The 27,874-nt window shown below is 44.4% G+C and overlaps 1 protein-coding gene across 9 annotated transcripts in view; it reads left to right on the top strand.

The window, feature by feature from the left end:
- rbfox3a (RNA binding fox-1 homolog 3a) overlaps positions 1 to 27,874 on the top strand; it is a 546,865-nt gene that overhangs the window by 501,221 nt on the left and 17,770 nt on the right. For 8 of the 9 annotated variants that reach the window (XM_029120431.1, XM_029120430.1, XM_029120433.1 and 5 more), the window contains 8 exons: positions 288 to 380; positions 1,800 to 1,860; positions 3,258 to 3,311; positions 20,126 to 20,258; positions 20,903 to 20,942; positions 22,429 to 22,493; positions 24,820 to 24,898; positions 26,785 to 27,635. In XM_029120431.1, the coding sequence (XP_028976264.1) occupies positions 288 to 380; positions 1,800 to 1,860; positions 3,258 to 3,311; positions 20,126 to 20,258; positions 20,903 to 20,942; positions 22,429 to 22,493; positions 24,820 to 24,898; positions 26,785 to 26,829 (570 nt within the window). In that variant the 3' untranslated portion in view covers positions 26,830 to 27,635. Of the gene's footprint in view, positions 1 to 287; positions 381 to 1,799; positions 1,861 to 3,257; positions 3,312 to 20,125; positions 20,259 to 20,902; positions 20,943 to 22,428; positions 22,494 to 24,819; positions 24,899 to 26,784; positions 27,636 to 27,874 lie in introns of those variants that run through there. The other variant, XM_029120435.2, reaches the window with a different exon arrangement.

Below are 27,874 nucleotides of genomic sequence, written 5' to 3' on the forward strand. Positions count from 1 at the left end.
GTTCCAGCTCCACTCGGAACATGTTTCTCCAGTGTCATTGACCTTTTCACATGTCTGTTGCTTGTGCTGAATATCCAGATCTCCTCTCTTCCTGTGGCTTATCTTGTACCATGTGCTCTTTCTTCCTCTTCTCTTTCTCTCTGTTTCTTTGTATTTCATCCCCCTTTTTACCTGTTATGCCTCATTCTGTTTATTTTGGGGGTTTTTCTCTCTTTTTCTCAATCACTTTTGTATCCTTCTCTCTCTCTCTCCTCCCCTCCATTTCTCTTCATTCCTGGTGATCTCAGGGTTTTGGGTTTGTAACATTTGAAACGAGTGCAGATGCAGATCGTGCGAGGGACAAACTAAATGGTACAATCGTAGAGGGACGCAAAATTGAGGTGCCTTCTTTTCCCTCTCCTCTACTCACCCCCCCCCCCCTCCGTTCTCTCTCTTTCCGTCTGCCTGCCTGCCACCCCCCTCTCCTCCACCTCCTATCCTCCTCCTCCTCCTCTCCCTCTGCCTGCTGCTCCTTGAACGCTGCATGCTGAATGATGACCTCTGAGCCGTAAGTGTGTGTGTGCGTACGTACGTGTGTGTGTGTGTGTGTGTGTGTGAGGGGGTGCGTGTGTATGTGTGTTTCTGTTTCTCCTCTGCATGTGTGTGTTTTCCAGGAGCATGTGTATTAGATCAGAGAGGCTTTGATAGGGAGCAGAACAGAGCAGGTTTGATCCCCACCAACTCAGTGAAGATGTATTCGTCAGTTTGAAGGCTTCGTTCTTGCTTCTCAAAATATCCATGCTCGTCTTCTACTGGTGCCCGGCCCGTGAATTCATTTTTTAAAATTAGCTAAATCACTGGGTATGAAAGTGCTGTCAGCATCACTTTAAATCCCACTTGTTTATCCAACCACCCCCCCCACCCCCACACACACAAATCAAATACTCCAGGGCCAAAACAAATAGATGTTTTCTTTCTTACTCTTCTCTTTCTCTCTCTGCCTTACACTCTCTCATTCTCTCTACCTCTCTCTATCTCTACCTCTCTCTATCTTTACCTCTCTCTATCTCTCTCTATCTCTACCTCTCCATCTTAATCTCTCATGTGTCTCTACCTCTCTTTATAACTCTACTTCTATGTCTCTACATTTTTCTTCATCTCTAACTTCATCTTTCCACCTCTGTCTCTCTCTTAGGCTGTTTGTTCCACATTTGTTGTCCCTCTGCCCCCATTAAGATAATCGATGTAAAGTGTAAACAATACCTGAGTCTATACATCACATCAGACACGGGCTAGTGTAGCGTTAGCCTAGCCTAGCGTAGCCTCAAGCTAAATGACCTCAGCTGGCCCATTGGAAATGAAAGCCATTAGCTCTAATTAGTGATTGAGGGGAAATGCTAACACAGCGGGCAAGGAAAACACGTTTAACTCAACACTGCCAGGGCCTGAGAGGTGAGAGTGAGAGCTGTTTGACTCTCAGCAAAACCTCAAAAGGGAGAAAAAACAAACCAACGTTTTTCATTAGGTTTGGGTATAAGACTTTGACGGACTGGTTCCTGGTTAGGTGTAGAAAGAGATGGTGTTTCCCCTGAGCAAGTCAGTCAGACATCCAACATGATGTTGTCTTCATTGGTTGTTGTAGAAGGCTGCTGATAGAGGCACTGGACCCAGTGTCACGCTGCATGTTTCTCCAGCCAGTCTTGTAACTAGAACTGTGTTTTAAGTCTGTCAAGAATGAAGATCAGATGTGCTGTGTGTGTCTGTGTCAGATGGTGTACGTGTGTGTGTGTGTTCTCTGTCTAATCTATCTCTTAATACAGGTCAACAATGCCACAGCAAGAGTAATGACGAATAAGAAGGTGTCAAACCCTTACACAAATGGTACGAGTTCCTGGAGCCCCCCTCTATATTCCTCCCCTCGCATATCTCCTTCATCCTCCCAGAGACTTCCCTCCACTCCCTTCACCTCCTTCTCCTTTCACCTTGGTCTCTCCTCCTTCCACCCTCCACCTCCATCCATCTCATTACTACAGGCAGACCTTGGTGCATTGTGGAGAGACCGGTCAGAGAGATCAGACTTAATATTGACCGTATTTACTGAGGAAAACAGAGGATCTAATGTGTATTCAGTGACGGAGTCTCTTCCACTCATATCTAAACCATGGGCCTTGACAGAACCTACGCGTTATTTATCAGAAGGCAATTTCATTATTTATTTATTTTTAATACTACTATTTTTAATACTACATGACACTTGAAATTAACTCTTGAGAGTTTCCGGAAACTTTGCATTTGGCGTTTCCATCTGGCTTTAAGCATGACTTCCCTTGAGTTAGGAAATGATACAAAGACAGCTTCTTAACAAGCCACAGAAGGAAAGTGGAATTGGTTAGAACTTAAGGAGGGAATCGAGATAGTGTTGAGAGGGGGAGAAGAGAGAAAGTAAGGGGAAAGTGGATTTGGTGGAGAGGACAGTGAATGGATGAGTGGATGGAGCAAATAAAAAGCCAGGCTCATTCTGAAAGGCCTTTAGGGTTCATCTCCCTCCCTCCGTCTGTCTTTCTCTCGTTCTCTCTCTGACACTCATTCATGTTGATAGGTGAGGGAAAGAGATCGAGAGAGAGAGAGAGAGAAATGGAGAGAGTTAGAAAAGGGACGAGGCCAGGAATGAATTGGCCAGACATGTCAGCACTCTCCTCGTCCGCCTCTCATCCCTCGGTTGGAGGAGGGTGTGAGCGATGCGGACAGAGAGAATGAGCCCTGAACGGTTCCACATCTGTCACTGTCACCGGACCCTCACCTCGGGCTCCACCCCTCGTTCCACTCCCCCCAACGCCGCACCTTGGTCCGGCGGACTGGAAGAAAGGGAGGGATTTTCCTCACTTCCCCTCCCCCTCCTCTCATTTTCTACACGGCCTCTCCCCTCACCATGGCGGTGTGTTTTGGTGGGCCATCACTCTTTATTCACCCCAACAACTTTCCATTCCATCTGGTCGGATCGCTATTTCCTGTTACGGATCTACTGCTGCTGCAGGAACATTGGCGAGAAGAATGCCACGCCACCATTAGCTTAATCTAACGGAATGCTAACTTGGCATTGGCCTAAGGGAATGGAATGCTAAGCTAACATCTGTCTGAGTTAATGCAATGTTAACTTCGTGTTAGTCTTGTAAGGGAATGCCTCCCATTGTCTAAATGAATGTAATGCTAGGATATTGTTGGTATGAGTTGTAATGCACTGCTAAGCTAATGTTAGTCTTCCTGTGTTTTTGCTGTAGGCTGGAAGCTCAACCCCATGGTGGGAGCGGTCTACGGTCCCGAACTGTATGCAGGTAAACATCCACTGAAATAACAAATACTACACAACACAACATTACAAAACATAATTGTAGATACAATGCCCATGAAGTCTATCCACACAACAGAATTTACACATTATCACAATATTAGATTCACACACCAGAAGCACAAAGACAACACTGCAAAGAAGTTATACCTAAAGGAAATTTGAAGAAATTTGACACAAAGACACAAAATACCTGAATTAGTCGCCAAAAACAAAACAGAGGCCTAAATGGGCTATTTGTTTTCAGAATTTTCTGTCTTGTTTCAAGTAAAATGTTCTCAGTGAACTGGCAGGTTTCTTTTCTTTATTTAAAGTTTTTATTTTTGGGAATGCTTTTGGTACAGTTCAGGACACACTAAAATGAGCCCTCATTCTGCACTCTGTCTATCCCCCTCTTTCTTAATATATATCTATCTGTGTATGTTTCTGACTTCCCCTTCTAGTATAATAGAAATCCTAATGTTCATTGCTTGTACTTTTTAAAACATAATACAATAACACCACATCTAAAGTAAAGATTAATTATTCTTAAAGGGGTAGTCCACACCTTTTCACACACTGTTTGGTGGGATATGTTTTTCTTGTTTTGGCCAACAGTAACCGTGGAGATGCATGAAAGTGCTTGAATTTGATTGTTCAGTATGTGTGTAATCCATATTATCTACTTACATTGGGGAGAACAAGTATTTGGTACACTGCCGATTTTGCAGGTTTTCCTACTTACAAAGCATGTAGAGGTCTGTCATTTTTATCATAGGTACACTTCAACTGTGAGAGACGGAATCTAAAACTAATCTAAAAAATCCAGAAAATCACAATGTATGATTTTTAAATAATTAATTTGCATTTTATTGCATGACATAAGTATTTGATTACCTACCAACCAGTAAGAATTACGGATCTCATAGACCTGTTAGCCCTCCTGTTCCCCACTCATTACCTGCATTAACTGCACCTGTTTGAACTTGTTACCTGTTAAAAAGACACCTGTCCACACACTCAATCAAACAGACTCCGACCTCTCCACAATGGCCAAGACCAGAGAGCTGTGTAAGGACATCAGGGATAGAATTGTAGACCTGCACAAGGCTGGGATGGACTACAGGACAATAGGCAAGCAGCTTTGTGTGAAGGCAACAACTGTTGGCACAATTATTAGAAAATGGAAGAAGTTCAAGATGACGGTCAATCTCGGTCCGGGGCTCCATGCAAGATCTCCCCTCGTGGGGCATCAATGATCATGAGGAAGGTGAGGGATCAGCCCAGAACTACACATCAGGACCTGGTCAATGACCTGAAGAGAGCTGGGACCACAGTCTCAAAGAAAACCATTAGTAACACACTACGCCGTCATGGGTTGAAATCCTGCAGCACCAGGTCCCCCCTGCTCCAGCCAGCACATGTCCAGGCCCATCTGAAGTTTGCCAATGACCATCTGGATGATCCAGAGGAGGAATGGGAGAAGGTCATGTGGTCTGATGAGACAAAAATTTAGCTTTTTGGTCTAAACTCCACTTGCCGTGTTTGGAGGAAGGAGGATGAGTACAACCCCAAGAACACCATCCCAACCGTGAAGCATGGAGGTGGAAACATCATTCTTTGGGGATGCTTTTCTGCAAAGGGGACAGAATGACTTCACCGTATTGAGGGGAGGATGGATGGGGACATGTATCGTGAGATCTTGGCCAATTACCTCCTTCCTTCAGTAAGAGCATTGAAGATTGGTCGTGGCTGGGTCTTCCAGTATGACAACGACCCGAAACACACAGCCAGGGCAACTAAGGAGTGGCTCCGTTAGAAGCATAAGCTTAAAAATCATACAATGTGTTTTTCTGGATTTTTGTTTTAGTTTCCGTCACTCACAGTTGAAGAGTACCTATGATAAAAGTTGCAGACTTCTACATGCTTTGTAAGTAAGAAACACTGCCGATTTTGCAGGTTATCAAATACTTGTTCTCCCAACTGTATGTGTTGCCTACAGGGTATTACTGAATCCATAGAGGGTCCTTTGGCAGTTCTCAGGGCCAGTCTTACCCCAGGCACCAACCTCTTGAGTCGGACAATAAATACAAATAACAAAAGATGAAGAGACTAAAATGTTTCGCCAACTAAAATGTTATACTTCCAAAATAGCTGCCAAAATGAACATTGTGTGTATATTGTTGTATGTGTGTTGTTTTGTGTTGTTATTGTTCCGTGTGTATGTTCTTGTGTGTGTATGTTGTTTTTCTGTGTGTATGTGTGTTGTTGTGTGTGTTCATTTGTGTGCATTCTTGGCGGAGGGTCTGCTTTCATTTAGAGGAAGTGCTGATCCTGTCTGCTGTCTTTAACGGCTCTCCTTTCTGCTCATTAGACTGAAATCTGTTCATTCCCAGACAGCTTTACTGCCCAGCTCTAAATCACAGTCCTGACACACAGAAGCCACCCATCTCTTTTATTTCTCCTCTTTCTTTCCCTGTTCCTCTCCTCCCCCTCTCCTCTTCTTTCCGATCCTTCCCACCTCCCCCTTTTCGTCAAACTCCACCTTTAACTCAGAACAGCTCCAACACTACAGATTTTAAACATAAACGAGTAGTTCGGGATTTTGGCAAAGACACCAGAAGCATAACAAACCCTGCATCTGTGTTGCTTTGCCTAAGCAAGGTCTTTCTGGTTCTTTGAATGTGGAACAGATGTTAACTGAAGTGGTCTAACTGGGCAATTACTTCTGTTTTTAAGATCTGATCCCAGAGCCACAGGGCATGGAAGGGGACATTGCCCTGCACAGATTGCCGTCTTTTGGATGGGATTGTTTAAATAGGTGTCCTTACTCTCTGTGGTGACTAGAGATCCTTTTGCAGTTATCATAAGAGTAGCAAGCATTTCCAATCTGTCCGTCATATTACCGTTACATCATCCAGAATATCCCTTCTCATAATTCTATAGAAAATTTAAAAACTCAAAATTGTGTTAAGACTACATTCATACTAGTCACAGGCACATTAAAGTGGTGTCCAGAAGTGGATTCTGGGGACCTAAATAAAGTTTTGCATTGCCATGTCAGTCTTTTTGCCGACACACTTAACTAGAGCGACATACACAAATTCATGATTCCATCTATAGTATTTAACACAATTATCTAGAGTGTCATAAACACATTCATGATTCCACCTATAGTACTTAAAGGTTATGTAGTGACAAAATGCCATCTAGCTGAGGATTAAGACTAGATGTCTGTAGGAATTGCTAGCATACAACACACAGAACCATAGAAATGTTAATAAATTAATCTGACTGAATTACTGGGTGTTAACTGCCAATACCAACAAGCTATCCCTTTAACCCCTCCGCCCTGACAACAAACACACACACACACACACACACACACACACACTGTATATAGGCCACCTTCAAAACCCACATTCTGTACGTGTGTGTTGGGGCTTGCTAGCTGATCGATAGCGTGTTTATGTCTCAAGTTGTCTTGAAGATGCCAGTTAAATCTGCCAAGCCTAAACTACACCATATGCTTCTCCAGGCCCCATGTGGTGGTCATGGTGGAGTGTGTGTGTGTGAGTCCACTACCATTCCTACCAGACGCTGTTGGAATATCATGGGAAAACAATCACATTTCCAAACAACCTCTTGTCATCCCCTCTCCTTCCCTGTGATGTTTTGTTGCTCCATCTTTCCCTATCTGCTCAAAATATGACATATGAAATATTCCTGTAGCGGAAATGTTGGGTCCAGATTTCTTCTGGAATAATTATGGCTGTGTTTAATCTACTTTGGGTGGGAATAGAGCGGGATGTAACAGCCATTAATCACTCTTTATCAGTACGGCGTTCCGAGCGCGGATCAGCGGAATTGGAGGCCATAAATCGTATGTGTGACAGAACACTCCGTCTCCATTCCTGCAGTTGGCTACAGGTTTATTGTGTTCAAATCCCATTCAGAAAGAATGACGGATGAGAGAAGAGAGAGAAAGAAAAGAAGTAGGGAAGAGAGAGGCAAGACAGACGAGTGGGAGGGGAAAGAAGAGAGGGAGGAGCGAGGAGTGAAGGAGAACGAGAGAGGAGAGAATGAGAATGAGACAGGAGAGAATGAGAAAGAGACAGGAGAGAGAGTGGAGAGAATGAGAAAGAGACAGGAGAGAGAGTGGAGAGAATGAGAAAGAGACAGGAGAGAGAGTGGAGAGAATGAGAAAGAGACAGGAGAGAATGAGAAAGAGACAGGAAAGAGACAAGAGAGAATGAGAGAGAGAGAGGAGAGAATGAGAAAGAGAGACAGGAGAGAGAGTGGAGAGAATGAGAAAGAGAGACAGGAGAGAGAGTGGAGAGAATGAGAAAGAGAGACAGGAGAGAGAGTGGAGAGAATGAGAAAGAGAGACAGGAGAGAGAGTGGAGAGAATGAGAAAGAGAGACAGGAGAGAGAGTGGAGAGAATGAGAAAGAGAGACAGGAGAGAGAGTGGAGAGAATGCAGTGGGCCACTCTAATTTGCTCTGAGGCCACTACATCTACTATACACACACACATACACACACACACACACACACACATATACAGACACACACATATATACACACACACACACACACACACAGGAACATGTGGATGTAGACACAGCTCTCTTCCACACTGATGGAGTAGATTGAATAGAGGCACCTAATTATTTAACCACAGCCTTTGGGCGGGGAGGGGGGGGTGGTACAGCAAGCTATCACAAACTGCTTTCAGTTCTGACATTTCAATTCACTTTGGAATGAGGTGAACCTCTATCGGTGACATTGTTGTGACATTGTCAACTTGATTCACCTGCAGGGGGATGTTAGGGTTAAGGATTCACTCTGACTGGTAAAGTTGAGCATTAATGTTGAGGTATTGTTCCTGGTTAAGTTGAGCATTAGAGTTGAGGTATTGTTCCTGGTTAAGTTGAGCATTAGCGTTGAGGTATTCTTCCTAGTTAAGTTGAGCATTAGTGTTGAGGTATTGTTCCTGGTTAAGTTGAGCATTAGCGTTGAGGTATTGTTCCTGGTTAAGTTGAGCATTAGCGTTGAGGTATTGTTCCTGGTTAAGTTGAGCATTAGTGTTGAGGTATTGTTCCTGGTTAAGTTGAGCATTAGTGTTGAGGTATTGTTCCTGGTTAAGTTGAGCATTATTGTTGAGGTATTGTTCCTGATTAAGTTGAACATCAGAGTTGAGGTATTGTTCCTGGTTAAGTTGAGCATTAGCGTTGAGGTATTGTTCCTGGTTAAGTTAAGCTTTAGCGTTAGGGTTCACAAGTTGATTTATCTCTAGTTTTGAACCCGGCTCTTGGGGTTAATGTGTAAAACATAAAATCTTAAAGTTGATCTGGTGTGAATTCTCCAGTGTCTGTGTTTTAGTGCAGTGTGTGTGTGTGTGTGTGTGTGTGTGTGTGTGTGTGTGTGTGTGCACATTCAGTGTGTTTGACCAAACCTGTGGAGACTGCATGGGCATGAAGGACAATGAGTGAAATGTAATAGTGATTGATTGACTCTGTCCTGGGCTGAGTATATGCATAGTGTGTGAATGTGTGTGTGTTTGTGTGCGCGTGCGCGCACCTGTGTGCGTGTGTGTGTGTGTTTGAACATAGTGTGAGAGAGTGTATGAGTGAGAGTTTGTGTGTGTGTGTTTGCATGCGTGTGTTTGCGCGAGTTGTGTTTGAGTATATGGTCAGCTTGGCAGCGTGCTCACCAGTACCTAACAAATAAGATTAAAATGCAAAACGAGTCCAGATGTGACAACGAGAGCGGCCTAGAGCTTTTTAACGCTGGAAAATTTGCAAGTGACATTAGTTTGACTTCCTAGTGTGTCACTATGCCATGATTTGATTGGTCCAACATCGACAAGGTCACTGTCTTTTGTTGACCCTGCCTTTTATTGCTGCATCAATTTAAGGTGTTTAAAAACACGAACAGTTTGTCTCGCAATAGTGTGTGTGTGTGTGTGTGATTGATGTGGTTATGTGTGAAAAAGGCTCTGAGGAGAGATTTAAGACTTAATTAAGCAATGGTCCCATGATCAACACACACGCTCTGTCACTGTCTCCGAGCACAGTCTACATACACAGACACACACACACAGACACACCAGAAAATAGAAATTGCATGCTCTCTTGCCCTAATCTTATCCCTAAACTTAAACCTAACCTTAACCCTACCCTAATCTAAACCTAACCCTAACCTTAACCTCAATAAAGTAACATTTATGCCATAACTTTACCTAGATGTAATGTCTAACCATAACCCTAAATTTAACCAACAACGCCTGAACCTTAAAGAAACCCCAGTTCTAACTCTAAAATTAATTGTAAGTTTGACCCTGAGCCCTCAGGGGGACCGGCTATACTTGTAAGAGCCAGTTAGGGCCCTTTGTATAAATAGGAACCAATCTTTGGTTCCGCAGGGTGCAACCCGGAAGCACATACAGTTTTTGACCACATACACATGCGCACACCACACATGGACATTTACACACACCAACACTACACACTGACATATACACACACCAACACCACACAAGCATACATACAAGCAGTAATTTGTCTGGACTATTAACTAATATGTCACACACAGCAAACGTTATACACGCACAGACATGTACAACAACACACAGACACCAGGGCATGAGCCTGTTTCCTTCAAAGTGAACTTCTTTTGGCCAGGACCCAGAAGGGGCGAAGGGTGTCATTTGGGATGCATCCACAGTTCACACTGAAACTGGAGTTAATGTGTGTGTTTAGTCAACTGCATGTTCTCGCACCAACACATACACACCAACACCCTCACAAACAGCTCATTCTTCTACAACTCTGTTTCCAGTTGGAACGCTGTGTAAAATGTGCAAATCATTTAAACCCCATATTCAATAGAGAATTGTACAAAGACAAGATATCATATGTTGAAACTGAATAAAAGTTATTGCTCCTTGTAAAATATATGCCCGCTTTGAATTTGATGCTAGCAAACTGTTTTAAAAAAAGGCAAAAAAGGACTGGAAAAGTTGTGAAATGCTAAAAGTTTTGACCTGATGAAATATCACACAACTAATTAAGTCAATTGGCAACAGGTCAGTAACATGATTGGGTATTAAAAGATCATCCCAGGGATGATGGGTCTGTCAGAAGTAAAGATGGGGAGGGGTTCATCACTTTGTGAAAAACTGCACAGGCAAATAGTACAACAATTTAAGAATAACGTTTCTCAACATACAATTGCAAAGAGTTTGGGGATCTCATCATCTATGGTACATAATATAATTAAAAGATTCAGAGAATCCAGAGAAATCTCTGTATGCAAAGGTCAAGGCCAAAAACCAATATTGGATGGTCCCAAACGGAAAAACAGACACAATTTTGTAGTGGAAATCACTGCATGGGTTCACGAACACTGTTGAATAGCAGAAATCATATACCAAGCAAGAATGGGAAAACATTTAATGTACTTTTAGAACTACAGCAATTGGTCTTCTCAGTTTCCAAACACTTACAGAGTATTGTTAAAAGTAGAGGTGATGCAACACAGTGGTAAACATGCCACTGTGTTGGCCCAACATTTTTGAAACTTGTTGCAAAACTTCAAAATGGTCATGTGTTTTTCCAAAAACAATAAAATTTCTCAGTTTCTACATTTGATATTTGTTGTCTTTGTATTATGTTCAGTGAAATACAGGGATATATGATTTGCACATCATTGCATTTTATTTTTATTTGCATTTTATGCAGCGTCCGAACTTCTTTGGAAATGGGGTTGTACTTAGATCCTAGTCCTTACACTAACCCCGACCCTAGTCTAACCCTTACACTAACCCCGACCCTAGTCTAACCCTTACACTAACCCCGACCCTAGTCTAACCCTTACACTAACCCCGACCCTAGTCTAACCCTTACACTAACCCCGACCCTAGTCTAACCCTTACACTAACCCCGACCCTAGTCTAAACCTTACACTAACCCCGACCCTAGTCTAACCCTTACACTAACCCCGACCCTAGTCTAACCCTTACACTAACCCCGACCCTAGTCTAACCCTTACACTAACCCCGACCCCAGTCTAAACCTTACACTAACCCCGACCCCAGTCTAACCCTTACACTAACCCCGACCCTAGTCTAACCCTTACACTAACCCCGACCCTAGTCTAACCCTTACACTAACCCCGACCCTAGTCTAACCCTTACACTAACCCCGACCCCAGTCTAACCCTTACACTAACCCCGACCCCAGTCTAACCCTTACACTAACCCCGACCCTAGTCTAACCCTTACACTAACCCCGACCCTAGTCTAACCCTTACACTAACCCCGACCCCAGTCTAACCCTTACACTAACCCCGACCCTAGTCTAACCCTTACACTAACCCCGACCCTAGTCTAACCCTTACACTAACCCCGACCCTAGTCTAACCCTTACACTAACCCCGACCCTAGTTGTTTCTCCTCCTCTAGTCCACCTGACCATATGACAGGAAAGTCCTGGTGACATGGCTCCTTTCATGTCTGTGTACCACTCTGCTGCTGTTGGCGGTTTATTGTCTGGCAGCACTAGTCGCCATGATTCATGGGTTACTAAATACTTTTTTGCCCCACTCCAACATGCAGGACTCATAGCTCATCATCAGCTTACATTCATAAACATCATTCCACACACACATATATACAGTGGGGCAAAAAAGTATTTAGTCTGACACCAATTGTGCAAGTTCTCCCACTTAAAAACATGAGAGAGGCCTGTCTTTTTCATCATAGGTACACTTCAACTATGAGAGACAAAAGGAGAAAAAAAATCCAGAAAATCACATTGTAGGATTTTTTATGAATTTATTGGTAACTTATGGTGGAAAATAAGTATTTGGTCAATAACAAAAGTTAATCTCAATACTTTGTTATATACCCTTTGTTGGCAATGACAGAGGTCAAACGTTTTCTGTAAGTCTTCACAAGGTTTTCACGAACTGTTGCTGGTATTTTGGCCCATTCCTCCATGTAGATCTCCTCTAGAGCAGTAATGTTTTGCGCTGTCGCTGGTCAACACAGACTTTCAACTCCCTCCAAAGATTTTCAATGGGGTTGAGATCTGGTGACTGGCTAGGCCACTCGAGGACCCTTCGTTGCCCGGGCGGTGTGTTTGGGATCATTGTCATGCTGAAAGACCCAACCACGTTTCATCTTCAATGCCCTTGCTGATGGAAGTAGGTTTTCACTCAAAATCTCACGATACATGGCCCCATTCATTCTTTCCTTTACACGGATCAGTCGTCCTTGTCCCTTTGCAGAAAAACAGCCCCAAAGCATGATGTTTCCACCCCCATGCTTCACAGTAGGTATGGTGTTCTTTGGATGCAACTCAGGATTCTTTCTCCTCTAAACACGACAAGTTGAGTTTTTACCAAAAAGTTATATTTTGGTTTCATATGACCATATGACATCCTCCCAATCCTCTTCTGGACCATCCAAATGCTCTCTAGCAAACCTCAGACGTTCCTAGACATGTGACACGTCTGGCACTGCAGGATTTGAGTCCCTGGCGGCATAGTGTGTTACTGATGGTAGCCTTTGTTACTTTGGTCCCAGCTCTCTTCAGGTCATTCACTAGGTCCCCCCGTGTGGTTCTGGGATTTTTAATCACCGTTCTAGTGATCATTTTGACCCCACGGGGTGAGATCTTGCGTGGAGCCCCGGATCGAGGGGGTTCACGCAAGATGAATTTAATGAATTCATTAAAAATCCTACAATCTTTCTGGATTTATTTTTCTCATTTAGTCTCTCATAGTTGAAGTGTACCTATGATGAAAGTTACAGGCCTCTCTCATCTTTTTAAGTGGGAGATCTTGCACAATTGGTGGCTTACTAAATACCTTTTTGCCCAACTGTATGTAATGTATACACACACGCAAAAATAGAAGATATAGTGTGTACACATACAATGCATATGCGCGCGCACACACACACACACACACACACACACACACAAAGTGTATACACACATATCCATACATCACACACACCGACATACAGTGGATATAAAAAGTCCAAACACCCCTGTTAAAATGCCAGGTTTTTGTGATGTAAAAGAATGAGACAAAGATAAATAATGTCAGAGGTTTTTCCACTTTTAATGTGAAAAATTTTAAATAAAAACCAATAACCTGATCTTTGTGGGTTGTGTCTGTGAGGGTTGTGTCTGTGAGGGTTGTGTCTGTGAGGGTTGTGTCTGTGAGGGCTGTGTCTGTGAGGGCTGTGTCTGTGTGGGTTGTGTCTGTGAGGGCTGTGTCTGTGTGAGTTGTGTCTGTGTGAGTTGTGTCTGTGAGGCTTGAGTCTGTGGGTTGTGTCTGTGAGGATTGAGTCTGTGTGAGTTGCGTCTGTGAGGGTTGTGTCTGTGTGGGTTGTGTCTGTGAGGTTTGAGTCTGTGTGGGTTGTGTCTGTGTGGGTTGTGTCTGTGTGGGTTGTGTCTGTGTGGGTTGTGTCTGTGTGGGTTGTGTCTGTGAGGATAGAGTCTGTGTGGGTTGTGTCTGTGAGGATAGAGTCTGTGTGGGTTGTGTGTGTGAGGATTGAGTCTGTGTGGGTTGTGTGTGTGAGGATTGAGTCTGTGTGGGTTGAGTCTGTGTGGGTTGTGTCTGTGAGGGTTGTGTCTGTGAGGGCTGTGTCTGTGAGGGCTGTGTCTGTGTGGGTTGTGTCTGTGAGGGTTGTGTCTGTGAGGCTTGAGTCTGTGGGTTGTGTGTGTGAGGATTGAGTCTGTGTGAGTTGCGTCTGTGAGGGTTGTGTCTGTGTGGGTTGTGTCTGTGAGGTTTGAGTCTGTGTGGGTTGTGTCTGTGTGGGTTGTGTCTGTGTGGGTTGTGTCTGTGAGGGTTGTGTCTGTGTGGGTTGTGTCTGTGAGGATAGAGTCTGTGTGGGTTGTGTGTGTGAGGATTGAGTCTGTGTGGGTTGAGTCTGTGTGGGTTGAGTCTGTGTGGGTTGTGTGTGTGAGGATTGAGTCTGTGTGGGTTGAGTCTGTGTGGGTTGTGTCTGTGTGGGTTGTGTCTGTGAGGTTTGAGTCTGTGTGGGTTGTGTCTGTGTGGGTTGTGTCTGTGTGGGTTGTGTCTGTGTGGGTTGTGTCTGTGTGGGTTGTGTCTGTGAGGGTTGTGTCTGTGAGGGTTGTGTCTGTGTGGGTTGTGTCTGTGAGGATAGAGTCTGTGTGGGTTGAGTCTGTGTGGGTTGTGTGTGTGAGGAATGAGTCTGTGTGGGTTGAGTCTGTGTGGGTTGAGTCTGTGTGGGTTGAGTCTGTGTGGGTTGTGTCTGTGGGTTGTGTCTGTGTGGGTTGTGTCTGTGAGGTTTGAGCCTGTGTGGGTTGTGTCTGTGTGGGTTGTGTCTGTGAGGGTTGTGTCTGTGTGGGTTGTGTCTGTGAGGATAGAGTCTGTGTGGGTTGTGTGTGTGTGGGTTGTGTGTGTGAGGATTGAGTCTGTGTGGGTTGAGTCTGTGTGGGTTGAGTCTGTGTGGGTTGTGTCTGTGTGGGTTGTGTCTGTGTGGGTTGTGTGTGTGAGGATTGAGTCTGTGTGTTCAATTTCAGTAAATCGCCGGCTGTTGGCCTTGCTTGATAAATGTAACTTTTACCATATCCTGTAGGAAGGCATGCCAACATTTCTCTTTTTTTTAAAAGCATTTATTAAGCAGAGAACTTGTAATGGCTTTATTGACTCTATGTTATGAAAAGAGCACAGTTCTTCCAAAACAGAATAAAAATGTCTTCCCTATTTACTTCTTTGCTGATGTATTGCAAGCTAGTGAAACCACGCTAAGCCTTCAAAAGTTTTTTTTGTAAACTTTGATCCAAAAGAAATCTTGCCGCTGAAAGTAAGTGGAACTTTTTTTTATAGGTTTCCAGATCTCCAAGGAGGCCTGACAATATTGGAGGTGTGGCCTCACAAGATTATGTTGGTAGGGGATATGTCGGTAGGGGATATGTCGGTAGAGGATATGTCGGTAGGGGATATGTCGGTAGGGGATATGTCGGTAGGGGATATGTCGGTAGGGGATATGTCGGTAGGGGATATGTCGGTAGGGGATATGTCGGTAGGGGATATGTCGGTAGAGGTTGCGTCGGTAGGGGATATGTCGGTAGAGGTTGCGTCGGTAGGGGATATGTCGGTAGAGGTTGCGTCGGTAGGGGATATGTCGGTAGGGGATATGTCGGTAGGGGATATGTCGGTAGGTGTTGCGTCGGTAGGTGTTGCGTCGGTAGGTGTTGCGTCGGTAGGTGTTGCGTCGGTAGGTGTTGCGTCGGTAGGGGTTGCGTCGGTAGGGGTTGCGTCGGTAGGGGTTGCGTCGGTAGGGGTTGCGTCGGTAGGGGATATGTCGGTAGAGGATATGTCGGTAGAGGTTGCGTCGGTAGGGGATATGTCGGTAAGGGTTGCGTCGGTAGGTGCTGCATCGGTAGGGGTTGCGTCGGTAGGGGTTGCATCTTTAAGTGTAAAGGCTTCTTCAACTGAATCCTTCAGTGCTCCATCTTACTGGTACAGTGGGAAGAACAAGTATTTGATACACTTCCGATTTTGCAGGTTTTCCCACAAAGCATATAAAAGTCTATAATTTTTATCATAGGTACTCTTCAACTGTGAGTGACGGAATCTAAAACAAAAATCCAAAAAATCACATTGTATGAAGTCATGAATTAGCATTTTATTGCATGACATAAGTATTTGATACATCAGAAAAGCAGAACTTAAGATTTGGTACAGAAACCTTTGTTTGCAATTACAGAGATCATATGTTTCCTGTAGTTCTTGACCAGGTTTGCACACACTGTAGCAGGGATTTTGGTCCACTCCTCCATACAGACCTTCTCCAGATCTTTCAGGTTTCAGGGCTGTCGCTGGGCAATACGGACTTTCAGCTCCCTCCAAAGATTTTCTATTGGGTTCAGGTCTGGAGACTGGCTAGGCCACTCCAGGACCTTGAGATGCTTCTTACGGAGCCACTCCTTAGTTGCCCTGGCTGTGTGTTTTGGGTCTTTGTCATGCTGAAAGACCCAGCCACGACCCATCTTCAATGCTCTTACTGAGTGAAGGAGGTTGTTGGCCAAGATCTCGCGATACATCCATCCATCCTCCCCTCAATATGGTGCAGTTGTCCTGTCCCCTTTGCAGAAAAGCATCCCCAAAGAATGATGTTTCCACCTCCATGCTTCACGGTTTGGGATGGTGTTCTAATACAGGTAATGAGTGGAGAACAGGAGGGCTTCTTAAAGAAAAACTAAACAAGTCTGTGATAGCTGGAATTCTTACTGGTTGGTAGGTGATCAAATACTTATGTCATGCAATAAAATGCAAATTAATTGACCAGTGGCCTGCTAGTAGGTCTTTATCTGGAGACCTGATACACATTGTTGTCTTAGTTGTGGCTGATCAAACAAGACTGGCACAACATTTACTTTGAGACAGTTATTTTTCTGCTTTTATTTCTGTTCCTCAGCTTGTCAGGATTTCTTGGTGTTTCTGAATTCTGTGATTGATGCATGATAAGAGCTTCAAGCCAAACTGTTCCCCAAATGTGTTAGTAAAGCTGGTCTTACAAAACGTATCAAGACACAGAGGTACTGTGACTGAGACAGGAGGCTGACAGATCTGCAGGTGGGATATAAGGGTCATTATGAGCTGGTCTTGTGTGTGCGTGTGTCTGTGTTTGCCTTTGTGTGTGTGTGTGTGTGTGTGTCTGTGAGTATGTAATTTAAGTGTGTGTCTGTGTGCACATCTGTGCGTGTGCATATAATTAAAGGTTGTCCCTGTTTGCGTGTGTGTGTGTGTGTGTGTGTGTGTGTGTGTGTGTGTGTGTGTGTGTGTGTGTGTGTGTGTGTGTGTGTAATTAAAGGCCTTGCTCTTTATTTGATTGAAGGTTAAAGAGGGACCTTCGGCTTGGCAAAGACTGGAACTCCCGTCCTGACTGGTGTGTGTGTGTTGTGCGTTGGTGTGTGTGTTGTGCGTGGGGGTGTGTGTGTGTGTCGTGTATGTTATGTATGGGTGTGTGTTGTGTGTGGTTGTTGTGTGTGTCGTGTATGTTATGTATGGGTGTGTGTTGTGTGTGGTTGTTGTGTGTGGTGTGTATGTTATGTATGGGTGTGTGTTGTGTGTGGTTGTTGTGTGTGCTTAAGTTGGCAAATCATGGACCCCTCCCTCTCCTCGGCAGACTCTGCCACCCTTGTCGACCCTGGACTGTTCTTCTCCCAGTGTGTGTCTGTTCCAAACACTACAGCCCATCTGCTCCCTGTCCCCTCTGCCAGAACCCTGGAGATCTATATCTATCTATATCTGTGTATATCTACATTCCTGTCCCCTCTTCCAGAACCCTGGAGATCTATAACTATATCTGTGTATATCTACATTCCTGTCCTCTCTTCCAGAACCCTGGAGATCTATAACTATATCTGTGTATATCTACATTCCTGTCCCCTCTGCCAGAACCCTGGAGATCTATATATATCTATAACTATCTATATCTGTGTATATCTACATTCCTGTCCCCTCTGCCAGAACATTGGAGATCTATATCTATATATCTATATATATATATATATATATATATATATATCTGTGTATAGCTACATTCCTGTCCCCTCTGCCAGAACACTGGAGATCTATATCTATCTATATCTATCTATATCTGTGTACATCAACGTCCCTGTCCCCTCTTCCAGAATACTGGATATCTATATCTATCTATATCTATTGTGAGCCTTTGGCATTGGGTCTCACTCTTTGCGAGACAGATGAGACGGGAAACTGTCTGTGGGGTACAAAAGGAACTGCTTAATTCACAACAAGGGGCGTTGCCTGGTTCACCAACGAAAAGTAACTTCCAGCTCACTTCTGAGCAAAACAAACAAAAAATCTCTTTCTTGCACCTCGGCTGGCACACATTCGTCGTCCCTTGCTCTTGACCTGTTGTCTGTTTCCTTTTCAATCTTCCCATGATCCAATCTGAAAAAGGGCATCAAAATTGCTCAAAATGACCACAAACTGCGGCTCGAGTAGCACTCCAACAACATCTCAGAACCCCAACACAACGCATCCAAGCCATTACAGACTACCAGCCAAAGAACCCCACCCCAGCCAGCGACATCTCCATCACCGACGAGTTAAACAGGTTCTACGCTTGCTTCGACAGGGACAACAAAGGGCCAGCCATTAAAGCTGAACTCCCCCCAGATATCCCCCCCCCCCCCCCTCAGCATTAAGATGACCCTTCACTGGATTTCAGGGGCCCAAACCCTGGAACAGCCCCGGGCCATTATCCCTCCTCTACCAAACTTCACAGTAGGCAGTATGCATTCCGGTAGGTAGCTTTCTCCTGGCATCTGCCACGCCCTGATTTGACCATCAGACAGCCAGATAGTGAAACGTGATTCATCACTCCAGAGAACACATTTCCACTGCTCCAGAGTCCAGTGGTCACATGCTTTACACCACTCCAGCCGACCCTTGGCATTGAGCATGTTTATGTAAGGCTTGCGTAAAGCTGCTCGCCCATGGAAACCCATATCGTGAAGCTTCCAACCCACATTTTAAATGTGCTTCAACACTCAGCGGCCCTGCTCTGTGAGTTTGCATGGTCTACCACTTCCTGTCTGGGCTGTATTTGCTCACCGGGGCAGATTCTCCGGGGCAGACTCTCCGGGGCAGACTCTCCGGGGCAGACTCTCTCCGGGGCAGACTCTCTCCGGGGCAGACTCTCTCCGGGGCAGACTCTCTCCGGGGCAGACTCTCCGGGGCAGATCTTGCAGGACAAGATCTGTCCTGACTCAAACTGACTTGTGGCAAAGGTGGCATCTTATGAAAGAGCCACATTTAAAGTCACTGAGCACTTCAGTATGTATTGTACTGCCAATGTTTGTCTATGGAGATTTAATGACTATGTGCTGGATTTTATGCACTTCTGGGCAATGGGTGTGGCTGAAACTCCTGAACTCAGTATTTAGTAGTGGTGTCCACAGGTGCATATCGTAATAATGATCGTAATAATGTTGTCTCTGAGTGAGGGGGCCCAAGCATATATATTTTCAGGGGGCCCAGGCATATATATTTTCAGGGGGCCCTATACATATACACAGAACATATGCACTCCCCTCATAATTTAAAAAAGGTATATTGTGAAAGCAATCAAGACAAGGGAATGTTATATTATTAGCAATGTACAATATTATTACAGTAGTATGAATCATCCCTCTCTCGTCTTTCTCCCTCTTTCTCTATTCAATTCAAATAGGCTTCAGTGGCTTGGGCATTTTTTCTTTAAATCTATTACAAGCAGAAAATAATAAAGAAATCTCTGGTAACTTCTTTTCTCTCTCTATCTCTCGGTTTCAAAATAATTTTTGTGTCATATTTTCTTTTTTCAAGACATTGTCGAAAGTTTTTCTCACACACACACAAACACACACACACACACACATGCACATATACACATACAAACAAACACGGTCAAAGTGTATTGTGACAGAAATGAAAGAAATAGTAATGCAAATATAAAATGTTTTAAATAAACGCTCCCCCCTCTCTCACCTTCTCTCGTCCCCCTCTCCTTCCCCTCCTCCCCCTCTCCCTCCCACTCTCCGTCCCCTCCTCTCCCTCCCCCTCTAATTCCCCTCCTCTCCCTCCCCCTCTCCCTCCCCCTCTCCCTCCACCTCCCCCTCTCCCTCCCCCTCTCATTCCCCTCCTCTCCCTCCCCCTCTCCCTCCCCCTCTCCCTCCCCCTCTCCCTCCACCTCCCCCTCTCCCTCCCCCTCTCATTCCCCTCCTCTCCCTCCCCCTCTCCCCCCACCGCTTCTCTGCTACAGTGACAGGTTTCCCATACCCCAGCACAGGAGCAGCAGTGACCTATAGGGGAGCTCATTTGAGAGGTAGGGGGCGGGCCGTTTACAACACATTCCGTGCCGTGCCCCCACCGCCACCCATCCCTGCCTACGGCGCGTGAGTACACGCACGCACGCGCACGCACGCACGCACGCACACACACACACACACACACACACGGACACACACACACAGTAAAACACACACTCACACATTCTGTGACAGACGAACAGCGAGTGGAAAACAAAAAGCAGTCTTCTAATAGAGCGTAAAATTGCTCTTTGATTCCAGAATGGCCAGATTTGTCTCTCTTCTTCTGATGTGTCATGCTTTATTCCTCTGTGAATGGGAGTGCTATGACCTGCACACTCCACTGCTCACGCATCAGCTTCCCTGCCTGATGATTGGTGTGTCCACGAGTGTGAGTGTGTGTGTCTGTGTGTTTGTATGCGTGCGTGCGTGCCGTGTGTGTGTGTATATAGTGCACTCTGGGGAGTGGAGGGAATATGGTGGCATTTGGGATGCTGGTGTAGTATGTACAGCTGTCTGTCTCTCTGTCTCTCTGTCTCTTTGACTCTCTGTCTCTCTGTCTCTCTGTCTCTTTGTCTCTCTGTCTCTTTGTCTCTTTGTCTCTCTGTCTCTTTGACTCTCTGTCTCTTTGACTCTGTCTCTTTGTCTCTCTGTCTCTTTGACTCTCTGTCTCTCTGTCTCTTTGTCTCTCTGTCTTTTTGACTCTCTGTCTCTTTGTCTCTGTCTTTCAGGGTTGTTTACCAGGATGGCTTCTACGGGGCAGAAATATACGTGAGTGTTTTCACTTTTCTACATCCTCTCTCTCTCTCCTAACTCTTTGTCTGTTCACGCACACACACAAACTTTAAAGTCTTATGAGGTCATGAGTCTGTCAGCGTAGAGGCAGACAGTCAGCATAGAGGCAGACAGTTAGCGTAGAGGCAGACAGTTAGTGTAGAGGCAGACAGTTAGTGTAGAGGCAGACAATCAGCGTAGAGGCAGACAGTCAGCGTAGAGGCAGACAGTCAGCGTAGAGGCAGACAATCAGTGTAGAGACAATCAGTGTAGAGACAGTCAGCGTTGAGGCAGACAGTCAGCATAGAGGCAGACAGTCAGCGTAGAGGCAGACAATCAGCATAGAGGCAGACAATCAGCATAGAGGCAGACTGTCAGCATAGAGGCAGATTGTGAGCGTAGAGGCAGGCAGTGAGCGTAGAGGCAGACAGTCAGTGTAGAGAGTCATCTAAGCCTGAGTTGTGTTAGTTTGTGTGATGACAGTTCTACAGTTATGCAGTTCATGTTGCCGTAATTGGAACACGGGCTCCTGATTGGTCAATTAGCTTGTATGTCAATTGTCACGTCAGGTTGTCCAGTTGATGTAAACGGACCTCAGGCTGTAGGGTCTGTTTCTCGCCAAATACACACACATTACACACACTCACACCCACACAACTCACACGCTGCCCCCCCCTCTCTGTTGTTGAACACAAAATCAACTCTCTCTGGCTCCGCGCCATAAACTTCTTGTCCGCCCCACACATTAATTACATCCTCGTTTAATCACACAGACACACACACCCAAACACACACACACCAGAACACACACACCCCCAAACACACACAGACTGCCCATCCCTCTCCATCTATTCCCAATAACGGCACCAATGACATCTCTCTCTTTTACACATTTCTCTCTCTCTATACTCTCTGTATTCTTTCCCCTCTCTCTTCTCTCTATTATTCTCCTGTTCTCTCTGTCTTCTCTCTTCTTTCTGTTTCTCTCTCTTCTTTCCTATCTATTTTCATCTCTCTGTTCTCCTCTTAACGCTGTTCTGTCCTGTCTTTCTTTTTTCTCTTATTATTATTACAGTGTGTTTTGTATCTGTGTTGTCAGTAACAGTGTGTTTAGTATATGTGTTGTCAGTAACACTGTGTTTTGTATCTGTGTTGTCAGTAACAGTGTGTTTTGTATCTGTGTTGTCAGTAACAGTGTGTTTAGTATATGTGTTGTCAGTAACAGTGTGTTTTGTATCTGTGTTGTCAGTAACAGTGTGTTTTGTATCTGTGTTGTCAGTAACAGTGTGTTTAGTATATGTGTTGTCAGTAACACTGTGTTTTGTATCTGTGTTGTCAGTAACAGTGTGTTTTGTATCTGTGTTGTCAGTAACAGTGAGTTTTGTATCTGTGTTGTCAGTAACAGTGTGTTTTGTATCTGTGTTGTCAGTAACAGTGTGTTTTGTATCTGTGTTGTCAGTAACAGTGTGTTTTGTCTTCACAGGGAGGCTATGCGGCCTACAGATATGCCCAACCGGCCGCTACGGCTGCAGCTGCATACAGTGACAGGTAACACTGCACACAATGATAGTTAACACTGCAAACAGAGACAGGTAACACAGCACACAGAGACAGGTAACACAGCACACAGAGACAGGTAACACAGCAAACAGAGACAGGTAACACAGCACACAGAGACAGGTAACACAGCAAACAGAGACAGGTAACACAGCACACAGAGACAGGTAACACAGCAAACAGAGACAGGTAACACAGCACACAGAGACAGGTAACACAGCACACAGAGATAGGTAACACAGCAAACAGAGACAGGTAACACAGCACACAGAGACTTATCAGACAACACTCCACCCACCCAGGGAATTATCAGACAACACTCCACCCTCCCAGGGAATTATGAACAGTAGAACAGGTAAAGGGCTCACTGTTCTCTCTCTCTCTTTCTCTCTCTCTCTCTCTCTCTCTTGCATTCTCTTTCTCTCTCTCCATTGGTGTATTTAATTGTATCCTGCTGTTCTTCTTTCTCTCTGACTCTGTTCAGCCTTTATCATTCTGTCATCTTTTCCTCTCTGTCTTTCTCTCTTTCCCCTGTGCTTTTATAAAGCTCTTGTGATTTAAAGTGAGTCAGTCAGTTCACGAGGACTGGGGTTGTTATTTATTGTTGGCCTGGAGGGCTTAGTGAGTGGATCAGTGTGGTACTGAGAGCAGCATGCCTCCACTTCTTTCACACAGTCACAGCCATCTCCAATCAGATTTCGTCTTACTACAGTAGCTCCACAGCCAATCAGGTCCATTGCGTTTGGGAGGTGAATGTCAACTTTATATATTTGGGTGTAGATTCTTTTGTATGCATTTCCACCCCTACTCTCTTGAGTGATCAATCTATTCACTTCTTCTGCACATTGACCAGCTTCCTTCTTTCCATCAATCTTTACTATCTAGTCTTCCATCCTTTCTTTACTTCATCCATCCTTTCTTTAATCCTACCATCCTTTCATTCATCTGTACACTTCTTTCCAATGATGTCATGCTCCCAAATATCATTCATTCCCTCCCTCCCTCCAGCAGACATTTTCAACCTCCATTTCTCCTCCATAATCCATTCCTCTTTTCCTCCAACCTTTTATTCCCCTTCTCTGACATCCCTACATTCTCCTCTCCCTTCTGATAGGCCAAGCCTTATCTTTGCCCTCCAGACCTCCACTGACATCCTTTGCTTTTGGAAGAGAGAGAACTGAGAGAGGGACGAGGAGAAGAGGCATAAATAAGACAGTCAACACAGCCTGTCTGGTACTGTGTGGTCGGGGGGATTAGTTCCAAGCTAGTGCTGGTGTATAGACAGGGAGCAAACCTCCAGAGACAGAGGGAGGTGCAGGAGGGCAGGGGAGATAGGGGAGGTGTATGGAAGTGTAGTGGAGGAAAGGAGGAGGGGAGAGGTGGAGAGGGTGACCCTATAACCCACAGTGAGTCTCTTTCACTGCTGGTCCTCTTCTCTATTGGACCTGTATTTATTCCCCAATTCTTGTTCCTCTTCCACTTTTTTCCCTCTTCTAGTTCCTCCTGCTTAGATTCCTCCTCTTTCTGTTCTACCACTTTCAGTTCCTGCTCTTAGTTCCTCCTCTTTCGGTTCTCCCCCTTTCAGTTGCTGCTCTTAGTTCCTCTTCTTTTAGTTCCTTATTTTTGTGTTCCTCCTCTTTTGGGCCCACTCTTTCTGTCTCTGCTTCTCACATACCTTGTGCCAAATGTATCTCCAACTTTCTCCCTTTTCTTCCCATTTCTCCCAGTGTCCATCTTTATTCCTGATCCCTCGTTCCTTCTGTCTCTCCTCTCCCTGTCTGTGGGACTAGTTTTATGTTTATCACATTGCTCCTTCCTCCCTTCATACCTCAACCAGAAGATAAAACACTCACTCCTTTTTCTCATAAATTGAAACGGGTAAAACAAATCATTGCAATCACACACTCTCACCTTTACGACGTACATTTATTGCGAGACATCGATTGCATTTCCATCCCACAGGGCTGTCGGTAACGTGACTGAGAGGGGAGATGATTATAGATCCAGGCTCTGGACCCCAGTTAAAATGGACGACCCAGAGTGTTAGTGTCTCATGCATACTCATTGTGGACTGGTGTGGACGCTACTTATCTCTTGTCAAATCTCTTAAGGTCCTCCATTCATTCAAAACCGATGTGCAGGTACTTCCTGCCAGACGTTATGTCCACTAGGTGAAGCAATTAATAAAATGGTCAATATGGACTGAACATCCGGTTTTGGGTTTTATCTCGCACCACGGACGTTTTGTTATTGATTTTGAGTTGATGTGATGTGAAGGCGGACTGTTCTAAGAGGGCGTGGCCTCTTTTCTCCACAGTTACGGGAGAGTCTATGCAACAGCAGATCCATATCACCACACGATTGGTCCAGCCGCCACCTACAGCGTTGGTACTATGGTGAGTCCTCCGATGCCGGCCCAAATGTTGCCCTGTCCCCTAAGGGCTCTGCTCAAAGTGCCTCTCACTGGAGGGAATAGGGGCACCATTTGGGATGTGGGTAGTTGTCCAGAAACATGTTGAAGGATATTATATGAATACAATGTGCTATTTATTATTCATAGAATGTGACAGCTGTGAGGAGAGCTTTGATTTCCTAAAAGCAGCTGACTCACCACAGGGTTTTTCCCTTTTTCTCCATACATGAGATTTATCAGTTTAAAGCTGAGTTGTTGCCCCTTCAGTGAATCAACCAGGGATGTTGCTGCTTTGTTCTTCAGTTTCTTTGGCCCAAAGCCTTTTGCTTGAATTCCCACTGAGACCTGGGCCCCCGCCACAGGCAGAGGAGTCTTACAAATCTCCTCGTGAGGAAATAGTCGATTAGTTAATGTTTGTTTTTAGCTAGCTTTTGCAGCTAACATCAAAGATGAAAAAATATCTTCCAGATGAAAAATAAATAAATAAATGATAGCCCAAACAGAAAAAAAGAAGAAAAAAGAAAGAACAATTTGTTTTCTTTCGCGGGTATGGGTAGGGACATCCTCCAAAGATTAACGACCATCAGGCTGGTACAGCGTCAGACCATGAGAGATTAAAGAAAAAGAAAGAGAGAGAAAGAGAGAGAGACAAGAGGAATGATACCTGAGTCATCTGGCTCTCCTTTGCTCTGTCGGAGAAGCTGATTGGTCGAGAGGTGTTGCCTCAGACAGATGTGGCGAGTGTTGTGTGCTGACACGCGTGTGATTCCGGGAAAGCCACCTCCTTCCTCCCCCATCTCCTGACCGAGCAAACCCCCCCCCCCCCCCCACACACACACACACACTCTCATACAGCTGCTAGCTAAAAGCCTTCATTAATTACATGACCGTTTTTTTCCTCTTCATTTACTTAATTCAAACTGTGGCCTGTGTTTTCATTACCTTATTCCTCTCCTTTTTTTCCTTCAAAATTCTCCTCCCTTTTCCCTAGACACACACACACTACTTCACTACTTAACTACAAAAAAAAATGTTTTTCCAAACTACACAACAGCAAAACGACGAGGAAGGTGGAGTGGTTTAATGACTAGAAGAGGGCCAGGCAAAACACCAAGGCAAAACTAGACGTGACTAAATGAACTAAATGGCTATAAGCCGTCTTGTAGAATCACTGAACAAGCACGAGCACTTATTAAAAGAGCGAGTGAGAGTAGAAAGAGAGGAAGAGAAGACGAGAAAGATGTAATATATATAATGATGTTTGATGAGTATTTCCTGGGCTAGGAGTCTGTTTAATGAGGTCCAAGGAGGTTAAAGCAGAATAGCTTCTTCCTAAGGAACAGCAACGGGTTGGAGACGAGATTATCCGTGCCACCTTTACCACATGGCTCTGGGCAGTGGACAGATATGCCCATCCATGTCTGTTCTCGGATACTTGAATAACCTACTTAGGGGCAGAGTGAGGGCCAGGTAGCAGAGAAAGGGGTGCATGCTGGGTATAAATCATGATCTGGACATGAAAGAGAATTGGATACTGTATATCAGATTCAATGACCTATTTAGAACTTGTAGATTTGATTGAAGATGTCTAACTTTAGAGGATCTAGTATAAATCCTCTGACTAATCAGTTCTCCACTTCTGCCATTCCTTTTTCCCAAACATAGCGACATGTATACCTGCACACAACCCATCAGCATCTTTGAATTTTAATCTCTAGCGTCTCCAAACAACATCCAAACTTTGCCAAAAAATTAAAAAGGGAAGAAGGTTTTGAGAGGGAAAAATAAGCCACTATAATAATTATTCTCTAAACTCATTCCTGCTCTTCTGAATGCTGATTGGAGCTTTTTTCATCTTTGATGTTGCAGGCTAGCCTATACAGAGGAGGGTTTGGTCGCTTCACTCCCTACTAGAGAGGATAGAGAGAGGGACAAGCGCACCCCCACTCCCTCCTTCCGCCCCCCGGAAAAACAAACAAACACAGACTATCAAACTAAATGCCTCCTTCCTCTTCCATGGAAAACTAAAACTAAACAAATGCTTCCAGGTCAACAAAACACACAACTCCCCCTGTAAAGACTTTACCAAGTTGAGTTTTATCTGACATCCCATCTGTCATCCACGTACTGAACCTGTTTGGGAATGATGATGCTCCTTCCTTCTTACTTTCTGGATGGATTTGAATGTATTGCTGTAGGTTGACAATGATGGAATTAGAGAAAGCAGGTAGTCCAGAACAGAGAACGGGCACAGGACCTTCTTGATCTGTTATATCTCTCTTTCTCGAGGAAGTCAAATTAAAATATTGATGTTCATTTCACACTTTTAATGATTGGAAAATGTTGTATCTGAATGTAAATGACAGAAGATGTTCTGTTTTGGTTGCAGCAACTGTATTTCGCTAACTTGTGTGCTTTTAACTGGGCTCCCTCGGGAGGTGTCTGTGATTGCTGGTTTTAATTCCGTCCCATTTCCTCCACTCTTATTGTTTCAATTAGTCATTTTCCCAATATACATTAAACCCACTAATGTTCAGCAATTCCAGTTTGAGCAACCCAGTACTTTTGTGAGACTCAGATGATTATTTTTTTTAAAGTATTGTCTGAACCAAAAAGCTTGTAGAACAAACCCGTAGTAATGATGGTTTGGTTTGGAGACTTGCAGATGGCATTCCCAGCAGGAGCAATGCCTGGATGGATGACTTGGATGCATATCTAAAAAGAACTACTAATGTGTGTGTGTATGTGTATATATATACTACCACTACTATATGTATACGTATATATGTGTGTGTATATATATAAACTACTACTACTATATGTATACGTATATATGTGTGTGTATATATATAAACTACTACTGCTATATGTATACGTATATATGTGTGTGTATATATATACTACCACTACTATATGTATACGTATATATGTGTGTGTATATATATAAACTACTACTACT

Source organism: Esox lucius, chromosome 6 (genome assembly GCF_011004845.1).
Source record: "Esox lucius isolate fEsoLuc1 chromosome 6, fEsoLuc1.pri, whole genome shotgun sequence".
NCBI classification, from domain to species: Eukaryota; Metazoa; Chordata; class Actinopteri; order Esociformes; family Esocidae; genus Esox; species Esox lucius.